At 42.0% G+C, this 10,181-nt stretch overlaps 1 protein-coding gene across 4 annotated transcripts; it reads left to right on the top strand.

Annotated features, from left to right (window-relative positions):
- Positions 1 to 397: 397 nt before the first annotated feature.
- Positions 398 to 9,646, top strand: tbx18 (T-box transcription factor 18). Of its 4 annotated transcripts, none has more exons than XM_087812717.1 (8): positions 398 to 731; positions 2,013 to 2,175; positions 2,296 to 2,397; positions 4,379 to 4,550; positions 4,614 to 4,781; positions 5,848 to 5,912; positions 7,162 to 7,256; positions 8,499 to 9,646. In XM_087812717.1, exons 1-8 carry the CDS (start codon positions 500 to 502, stop codon positions 9,008 to 9,010), a joined length of 1,509 nt encoding a protein of 502 aa, XP_087668843.1. In that variant the 5' UTR covers positions 398 to 499; the 3' UTR covers positions 9,011 to 9,646. The 4 variants fall into 4 exon arrangements, with proteins under 4 accessions (XP_087668843.1, XP_087668842.1, XP_087668841.1 ...); XM_087812716.1 differs by having other exon boundaries at positions 2,010 to 2,175; XM_087812715.1 differs by having other exon boundaries at positions 4,379 to 4,781.
- The last annotated feature ends 535 nt before the right edge of the window (positions 9,647 to 10,181 follow it).

Here is a 10,181-nt window from a genome sequence, read left to right as displayed (position 1 = left end):
AAGCGCTGAGGCCTCTTGAGGACCATCTTTTAAGATGGCAAGACTATGTTTAGTGGATGTTTTTTTTTAAAGGCAGAGAAGAAATAAATTCTATTCAGAAATGCGGAGCATCTCGATCCAGTGTGTGAAAATGCGCACAATGTTGCGCAAAAAAAAAAAAAAAAACGCACGGTGCGCTCTTGATCCATTCACCAGCTCTCCGGGATGACCACATAAGGCGACCCCCGCACGGGGCGGGATCCGGACGAGGGTTTTTCTCGGGGGGCTGTGATCGCTTCTGATTGGCTGCTCAAGTTTGTGATTGGCAGCTCCTCTTTCCCCGGCTCTGTTCCCTAAGCTCGGGGTGTTTACACTCCCTCCAAAAGCCCACACGGTGCACACGGATAACGGACTTTAACAGCGAGCTGAGATTTTTTTTTTCTTTCTCTCCTCTCTCCTTCAGATCAGTGAATAACTTTTGTTTTTTAAAAGCGAGTCAGTCGTGTCTGGTGGGGGGGAAATGGCAGAAAAGCGGAGGTCGCCGTGCGTCCTGAGCGTCAAGGCGCACGCCTTCTCGGTGGAAGCGCTGATCGGAGCCGAGAAGCGACGCAAGACCAGCGAGGAGGAGGTGGAGGAGGATTCCGCGTCCATGGAGTTCGAGGATGTAGCCCCCGATGCGGCCGAGAGTCCCGGGCCGAGGACCGAGGGAGGGTTCGGCAGCGACCCCGCGGACTGTGGCAGCAGCGGATCCCGTGAGTTCACAATGAAATAATCACCACAATGTTGCATGTAAATGGGCGTTAAAGTGGTTAAAATCTGTTCCAAACGCGAACGAATTGTCATAACTTTTTTTGGTCTTTATGGAAGAAATACTGTGTCAAATCTCCACAAAATGAACTAATCTTAAAATAAAATAATGAATATCAACTTTATTGCATTCATATCTGGATATATAAGATGTTTTTATATGATTTAGACGCCACGTTATAATAAAACGTGCCTTTATTTAACGTATTTTTTTTATCATTACGTGGTCATTAATGTAAGGTAATCCTACAGTACATAATAATAATAATAATAATAAGTGATATAAGATCCAGTTGTAAAATTCGAATAATCCATGAGTTAATGTAACCCTTATTGTTTGCCTCATTGATAGAAACTCCTTTAGAGTTATTATGTTAATAAGTAAATTGAATTTTGGTCAATTTAAAAAAATGAAGTAGTTAGGAGCCAAATATACGAGATCAGATTCACACACATTTTTTGATTAAAAAATGAATCAGAAACGTGTTGTTATCACAACATTGACATATTTTTTGGTGTCAGTACAGAATAAAATAATGAAAACACACAACATATAAAATAGAAAAACTAATCTAATATAGGTTATAAAGATAGACTATCGAATTAAATGTGCTTAAATACGACCGCCAGATTTGGTTTCACTGAATACATCTTCGTTTTTACAATATTATTCTATAATAAACTCACATCCCAAGTGTCGTCATAACGACTATTTGCGCATTTAAATTACGCTGGAGTCAAAATACGTTTCCTGGCAGTATATTCTCATTAGACATCTAATATTCCGGGTTCAACTTTCAAATATAAGGCAGTGTTTGAATGATCCGCGAGATAATATCTGGTGGATATGATTCCCGCCAGTGAGCCTAATGTGTGAAGCTTTATGAGTTGTGTTGCCATCATAAACACGCCAATTAGCAGCGCGTAAAGACGCAGAAAAGTGCCATGGAAGGTGATGCTGCTAAACCCTCTGGCCTCGGCGAATTTAAGAATGTATTTACACTTTTCTTTGGTCCAACTTTATTGTCTGGAAATTCACCATTGACACGAGAGGGAAATAGATCCAGTGTAGAGTCGTTTAACAGATGTGTTTGTAGGCAAAACAACCCTATTTAATTTATATTATGGCGTTTGTTTAATTGATTTATATGTGGTGTTTTGAAGAAAAAAGTGAGTGTGTAAAATGAGTGGCTTGGATGATGATCATGTGTTTGTGTGTGGAGCAGCGGAGAGCGACGACGCGCTGCTGGAGAGTCCGCAGGCCGGCGCGCAGTGCGCGGCCTCGGTCACCGGGAGCGCGGAGGAGACGCGGGTGGACCTCCAAGGAACCGACCTGTGGAAGCGGTTCCACGAGATCGGGACGGAAATGATCATCACCAAGGCTGGAAGGTACGAGGATTATATATATTTTTTTAATCTAGTGTTGGAAAATAAAGATTTGTTTCGGTGGATTCACGCTGTGGATGGAGCTCTGTGGCCCTCGGATGATTTATTTGGTTTCCCCACCAGGCGGATGTTCCCCCCGATGCGTGTCAAGATCTCAGGCTTGGACCCGCATCAGCAGTATTACATCGCCATGGACATCATTCCAGTGGATAACAAGAGATATCGGTAAGAGAGCAGAGGCGGATTTGTTGAAGTTTGAGGCCCCCGGGCGAGTACGTTTCCGTGGCCCCGTTGCGTTATACAGAATATGAAACATGTACTACATCTAATTCTTTGTAATATTCAAGAGAAAAAAATAATATTAATAATTCTGAAACTATAAAAGAAATTAAAACAATTAACAACGATATGCATCTTAAAGTGTTTTAACTTAAAATATAATGTTTTGAGATGCAATTATATAATCTTGATCTGTTATTTAAGGATGCCTTTACAATACTTGAACTCTTAAATTCTGCATTCGTATGCATTTCCTCATTTAAAAATAAGGGTTTGCGTTATAAAGAAAGCCAAATGTCCCAATAAGGATCATGGGTAAAATAATAATTGCACTTTATTATATTTTATTTCAAAGTTCATTGATTGCCTGACGAACTGATGCATTTTGAATTTACTTTGAAGAATTACATTATTAGTATTTTTGAAGTTGTGAGGCACATTTTATTCCTATTTGAATAATATTAATAGTGATAATTAGTATTTGTAAAAGAAAAAAAAAAAGGACCCAATAACAAGCTAGATTCGAACAAGCAGCATATATGACATTAACGTTAAGTAGGTCAAAACTGAAGAATTTAATGATCAAAACTGCAAAATTATGATTTTGGAAATACATTTTTTTTACTCAAATTACAAATTTGAATCTGCAAAACCGAAGGAATAATTGACCCAATATTTGGATGGAGACAAAATAAGTGTATTTACAGTTAAAAAAAATAAGGAAAATCTTAAAGACAGACAAACAGACAAATCCAAAAAATCAAATCAAAATGCTATTGAACTTAAAAATATTTAATTCAAACAAAGTAAAGATAAGGATTCATGAACCACAGGACAGCCATGGAACTATGTCAAAACCTTTGCACACTCTGGCGCAGGATCAAAACCCTCATCTCCATCATCATGTCCGACCCAATTTAGAATTCAACGTTTTTCAATTGTACAATCCCAGTCCTGTCACCACAAATGGCTGCTGGCACCCACCGGCCCAGTCACGGCGGTTTTTGGTCGTCCATTTGGATCGACTTTTGGGTAAATAACCTCCCAGACCAGCAAAGGTCAAACGGCAAATGCTACAAAAGAAGCTTTTCGTGCACACAAAAAAAACGTGTCAGCGAGTCCTACAAGTCTGTCATTTGTGTTGGTGATGGTACTATTTTGGTGTTAGCGTTGAGTGATAGCGAAGGGACACGACGTTCCAGATCTGCCGCTGACAGTTCTGAACCGCGAGAGGTTTTTCGTTTCAGACCTGCCAGCAGAGGATATGAGCGACTTAATGGACGAGGAACTAATTAGTTCTGAACTTCAGGCGCCTTTTTAAAATCCTCTAAAAGCAGGTTAAGGTGTCAAAATGAGCTGTTACTTTCAAGTCGAGAGCATGTGGTCGGGGTTTATGCTTTGGTTAGACGTGGCGCGGAGGAGGACGATTCATTTGTTCTTTTGTTTTTTGGGTCAAGTGAATTCTGAATTGATTTATTTAAGATAAAAGAAATATAACACGACTCGTGTTGGAAAAGTACTTTCTTAAAATCCTTTGCCGCGTCTAGGATAATTTCCTAAATGGTGAACAACACTGGATGATTCATCTGTAATTTTCTGGTCTGTAAACACCAGGAGAACCTTCATAAACGTCCCAGTCCAGTCATTTAAATGATGTACAGTTCAAAACCGGTTGATAAACACCTTGTGATCACCGTTTACAGCCGGATCATTAACAGGTTCCCACGTCAGCCACATTTGGCACTTGCACTAATGATATTGGTGAAGCTGTTAAACAGGTCTAGCCAATAAAGAAACACTATCCCAGAAAAGAAGTACACCTTTAAAATAAAAATGTACTTTTTTTGTTTGTTTTTTGTCGAGTTGAAATGCGACTCAGCCTCCTATAAAGAAACTACATTTTCAACATGTTCTTTTCTGGTTGAAGGTATGTGTACCACAGCTCTAAGTGGATGGTAGCGGGCAACGCAGACTCTCCGGTCCCACCCAGGGTCTACATCCACCCGGACTCTCCGGCCTCGGGGGAGACGTGGATGCGGCAGGTGGTCAGTTTTGACAAGCTCAAACTGACCAACAACGAACTGGACGACCAAGGACACGTAAGTTCTCATCGTCTCACCGTTCTTTTAAAACTTTATTTAAAAAAAAACTTTCCCTACCAGATCATCCTTCACTCCATGCACAAGTACCAGCCTCGGGTGCATGTGATTCGTAAGGAGTGTGGAGAGGAGTTGTCGCCCATTAAAGCCATTCCTGCGGGAGAAGGAACCAGGACCTTCTTCTTTCCCGAAACCGTGTTCACGACCGTGACAGCCTACCAGAACCAGCAGGTATTTCGTCAACTGATACAGATGTACCATAAGGCCATTCATTTTTTGTTTAATTGAAGTTAACTTAAAGTATGTGTGTCAAATTCAAACTGGCCCGGGGGCCAGAGGCGGCCCGTCAAGTCATTTTACGCGGCCCACAGGATGGTTGTCTCACAATTTGAGTAGAATAATGTTTGTGTTGATAAGTTGAACCATAAAGATAGAAGTGATTAAGATAAGGTGCTATAAATATCAATAATTATACATAGACTTCAAATGATAATACTATTAATTAGTATTAATGTAACCAGAGATCTTGTTTATACAAACATACAGTTTGACATTCATTTTTAATATATTTTGGATCCTTGAGTTTGACTTAGAGATATATTTTGCACTTTAGCTTAAGCTAATCTTAGTAAGCTCTGTGTTTGTCAAATTATTTAACCACATATAAAACACATATCTTCATTTTAATGAGCAGTAATACAAATGTATTAAAACTAACCGCTACAAATGCATTGCATTTAACTTATTTTCTTTTTTTTTTTTTTAAATGGTTTTAAACTTTTATTTTTATTGAATAATTAATTATAATTCGATAATATTGACAAAAACTGAATTTTAGACACCAGTTCACTTAGATTACTACAAGAAAAAAAAACACACTGGAGGATATAATTTATCGCCTATTTTTACTCCAATAATGGCAAAATAATTGAGCAACTATGCTATTGATCAGACAATTATTACGTTTTTGACTTTCTGTAGATATATTAAAAAAATGGAAGACTTTCTTTTCAAACATAATAAGAGCAAGTCTCAGATGCTAAAATGGTTTTATAGGTTGTGTTGATTGACGTTTATGTGTGTGGACCCTAAGAGTGTTCAAAACATGGCGGTTCTGCCTATAAAATTCCCGTCAGATGCGGGTCATGGAGTGGAGCTTTGGACACCACCCACAAGCTCGGAGCATTAACCCATGTGGATAAATAAGACATAAACGATGTACTAACCGGTCGCAGAGGGTGGAATGTTATCATACATTTTTTAGGAAATAGTTTAATCCTCGTCCTTTTTCTTTTAGATAACAAGGCTGAAGATTGACAGGAACCCGTTCGCCAAGGGCTTCAGAGACTCTGGCAGAAACCGGTGAGTTCATTTAAACCACAGAGATTTTCACATTATCTAGTGCATTAGGAGTAATGTGGGATGCTTGACTGCATTATATCCTTGGCTTGGTTGTGGTTTTTTGACACGGCTACTCCGCTCTGATTTTATGGGGAGCAAAGCTATGCATTTATTTATTTTTTTTCCTCCTCGAGGGGGAAAAAAAAGTGCTGAAGGCACCTACATCTGTCCTTGATTGGGGGATCGAAAACCAAAGGATGTGGCGCGAATCTTTTTTTCGCTTGGGTTAGCGATGAGCCGGTATTAAACGACTCGTAGACACATTAACTCTTCGTTAAGGGGAGTTTAGTCTTAGCCCTTGAAGGCCAACCCCAAAAACGGAGCATCCAAATTCCAGCCCGGCCTCAGGAACGTAAACATCAACAGCCAAAATAATAAAAGTCGAGAGTGTCCCGAGGAAAATCTGTATAAACACATTTCTAAACATATATAAACACAGTATTAAAACAACACCGCAGTAAAACCCCTGCAGTCTCCAAACAGCTCCTCCCTGGAGGCCTCGCAAAAATCATTAAGGAGAAGGGGGTCGAGGGGAGGGGGGGGGGGTACCAGACAGAAGATTTGAGAAAGTCGAAAACTGCAAAAGCGGGATCACTCAAGAGACCCTGACCCTTTAAAAGTAACCCAGGAAGTCACCAAAAATCCCCCTTAAAGATTACAGGGAGAGTTAAGCAGTTTGCTAAACAAACCTGGGCTGTGATAGGCTGCTTTAAGGCTCCCAGAACCGCTCCGGGCATCTTGTCTAAATTATCACCGTGGCTACAACCCGGTGGGGGGAGCACTTTTATCCTCTCGCTAACGAGGGGTAACAGAGGACTTGCATTACCCAGCCGAAGCAGCCCTCTGCCCCACCTTAAGAAGGGAGGCGACGTAGATTGGAGGGAGAGGGAGTCCCACCTCATAAATCCTTGCTTCGGCTTCCTGCTCCTTCGTCGTGATTCGCCCGTAAAAGCCGTGTGAAAGCAATTACCTCCGAGCACCACCGGCTGGCAGCGGCCAATGGCAGCGCGGCGTCTATGCCCCTCATTACCTGGGGTCTCCATAGCGACAGTGAAGAAAAGGCCCCCGCAAGTGACGGCGATGGCCGCCAGGAGGTTGATCTATGACCCGTAGGAGTGGGCAAAAGCTGCGTCCAACAGAACTATCTGCCCCAAAGAACTTTTTGTTGACATGTTTATTACCGCCGTTAACGTCGACTTGTTCCCAACAGGATGGGACTGGAGGCTTATGTGGAGTCGTACGCTTTTTGGAGGCCATCTTTGCGGACTCTCACGTTTGAGGAAATGCCTGGCATGACAAAACAAGGTACGGTTGTTTTCAAAAGACTTAATGCTGAGGCAATGCTTTAGCGATTTACATTATTTTTTGGACCTTAAAGCCACACTGGGCTAAATTTCAGACCCTGTATGTCCAATAGTCTTTAGGTCTCCATTTTAAACTGCAAAGACACTTTAATACCAAAGATATGAGGAAGTAACAATGGGTTGGTCAATACCTACATGGCCAAACTATAAGTTCAGAAGCACCAATATGTTATTGAGAACTTTTCTTTCTACAAAATGTTTTCTCTTTTGTACCCCGTACAATCCATAAACTCCTGGACAACCAGATAATAGACGCATTAGAGCCGCATCTACCTAGTGAGGTGCCTAGTGTTGCAGGTTCGTAGCTTACCGAAGTCGTTTTTAAAACATCTGGGACGATTTTTGAGCGCCGTGTAAAAATGAAATCGTATCAAGGTCAGTAAGCACAACCAGAATTAGTACACAAGGCGTGCCTAATAGTCCGAAAAATACGGTACTCGAAATGTATCAAAACTGTTCATGAATTACTCTATTAAAAATATGTCCTTGAAACTAACTTTATTACTAAAAATGTATATTCTTTTTTAAAATTGGGAGTATGAATTCTGTAAAATTACTACTCATGCTGCATAACACACCATAACATTTACTGCTCCTGGCTATGACAAAAACACTGTTATTTTAATGACATGACAGAGCATATAATATTCTATATTTTCCAATTGAACATAAAGTTGGTAAGAATAAACTGTTTTGTTAACTTGCCAACTTCTAAGCTACTTTATTATAAGCTCCCTTCATTCTGATCAGTAAACTTGTCAACCTTGAAACAATTTGTATTTGTATTAAAACATTGAACGTTTTAAAAAGAAATTGATGGGTGGACCATGGAATTATTATTACCATTTTAACACTTTTCTTCGTTGTTTATTTTTTTTTACTGAAAAGCAAATCAAATGGTTCCAGTTTTGTAAAAAGATTTTCCTAGTCGAGAGTTGTTTTGTTGTTTTGTTTTGGCTTTTGAATCGTCCAAAAATGCTCCAGATGTGTGAAATAATTTCCCAATACTTCCCAAGCCAGATGTGAGCCAGTATTGCAGTATTATGATCTTACTTGATGTTTCTCTTCTGGTTATAGCCATAATCTAAACTAATATTAACTATATTAGCCATTAAAATTAAGCAAACAATAATAATAAAGATGAAACAATAATAATATTTATTCATTTTCTTGTTCTCTGCAGGTGTCCCGGGACCCCATGGAGCGTCACACCTGCTCTCCACCGCCCCCTGCTCCTCGCCCTTCCAGGTGTGCCCCCTGAGCCCGTCCGACTACGCCTGCAGCCGATCCACGCACCCCCTGCACCGGTACGGCAGCCCGACGGACGCCTTCCCTTCCCAAAGAGGATCATCGGCGTACGACGGCGAAGGATTCTGCTCCCTGCCTCTCCCGGCGTCTCAACTCGGCTATCTCTCCAACCCCGCCGCGCAAGGCTACGCCGGCCTCCGCCTCCACACGCCGGCGTACAGCCTGTACGGCTACCCGTTCCCTTCCTCCCCGCGCCTCGCCGCCAGCCCAGACAAGATGGCCGCCGCTGGCAACCACCCGAGTCCCTTCCTTGGCTCGTCTCCCAGTGGGACGCTCACGGACAGTCTGGGTCTGCAGCAGGGCTTCTTGTTTGACTCTCGGACTTTGGGGCTGGCGGGCAGCCCGGCCGGAGGCGGGCCCTCGCAGATCACGGCTCACATGAGCTGAATCCGACCCCCCCGGGGACGTGAGCCGCCGCGGAAGACGGAATGTTCCGCGAATAAATCACGACCTGCACGTGCTTACGAATGGCGAACTTTGAAAAAAAGGGAATATCGGATCCAGACTTCAAAGAGAGCCGCGAAGAAAACAACAACTGTGACAGAAAATGTTGATAAAAAACTCTTGGATGGCACTTGGAATGAAACCAACAAAAAAACAATGTGGTGCCGAGGCCTCCGCTCGAACACTTAAGTTAAGTTCAGTATATCGTTATGTTCCTCAAATATCTACTTGGCTTTGTCACTTTGTAACTAAGTTAATAGACTTTATTAGATCGGCGAGCGCTCGCCGTGTGAGTCACAGGCCAGCGGGGAAGGCGTTGAGTGACGGACAGATCCATATGTTTGACAGCAGCATGTTGGACGCAGCTGCTGATGTCATCTCCTCATGTGCCAGCGACATATCTCCGCGTGATGACTCTGTATATAGAGAGTGAAGGGGGGTAGAGAAAGAGATGTGTATATAAAGGGCTTTTGTGACCCATCGCACTTAAAAACCCCGATTGCACCTGCTTCTGCTCTTTAGAACCAGGTCAGATGCTCGAGGGCCAAACCTTGAACGTGGAAGGAAAAGCTTTGCAAACATGCGTTATTTTAGCACAGCCCGGCGGCCAAGGAACGTTATGTTTTTGTGCAAATAAAATCTATCTAATCATGACGTTTGTTTTGCATCTTATATTTAGGCGTCGACTCGTAGACTTCTTAAAAATCCACCACCAGCTCTCGCGGGAGAGGGCGTGCGATGGATGTGTGGACGACGGGTGTGAAGGTGTGAATATGTGTGCGCTTGTGCATTTGTGTGCTTGTGTTGCAACAGGTGGTTGAAAAGCTGCGTGACCTCAGTGTCTCAAAGTTCACTAAGACCCAATAACTGACCCTCGAAATAAGTCATCCTAGACCCCCAACCCTTGGCTGCAAGAAGATTTGTAACCAATTAAAGCATTTAAAAAAAAAAAGGATATTTGACACAAATAGAAACGTATAAACTCAGCTGACTTTCATAGTCGTATTGAGAAAACTACAGGATCTTCTTTGGCCCAAAAACGACCGACCAAATTGCAAAGAAGAACAGACTGAACCACATACGCGGCCCTTTGACTGTATTTATTTGGCCCCAA

This window comes from Callionymus lyra, chromosome 17 (assembly GCF_982586985.1).
Source record: "Callionymus lyra chromosome 17, fCalLyr1.hap1.1, whole genome shotgun sequence".
Classification (NCBI taxonomy): Eukaryota; Metazoa; Chordata; class Actinopteri; order Syngnathiformes; family Callionymidae; genus Callionymus; species Callionymus lyra.
The sequence above is the reverse complement of the archived record's forward strand: the minus strand, read 5'-3'. Positions and strand labels throughout refer to the sequence as shown.

Coding starts and splice junctions, on each gene's coding strand:
- tbx18 (XM_087812714.1), top strand. CDS start 500: ATGGCAGAAAAGCGGAGGTCGCCGTGCGTCCTGAGCGTCAAGGCGCAC. Junction 732..2,009: donor CTGTGGCAGCAGCGGATCCC/GTGAGTTCACAA, acceptor TTGTGTGTGGAG/CAGCGGAGAGCGACGACGCG. Junction 2,398..4,378: donor GTGGATAACAAGAGATATCG/GTAAGAGAGCAG, acceptor TTCTGGTTGAAG/GTATGTGTACCACAGCTCTA.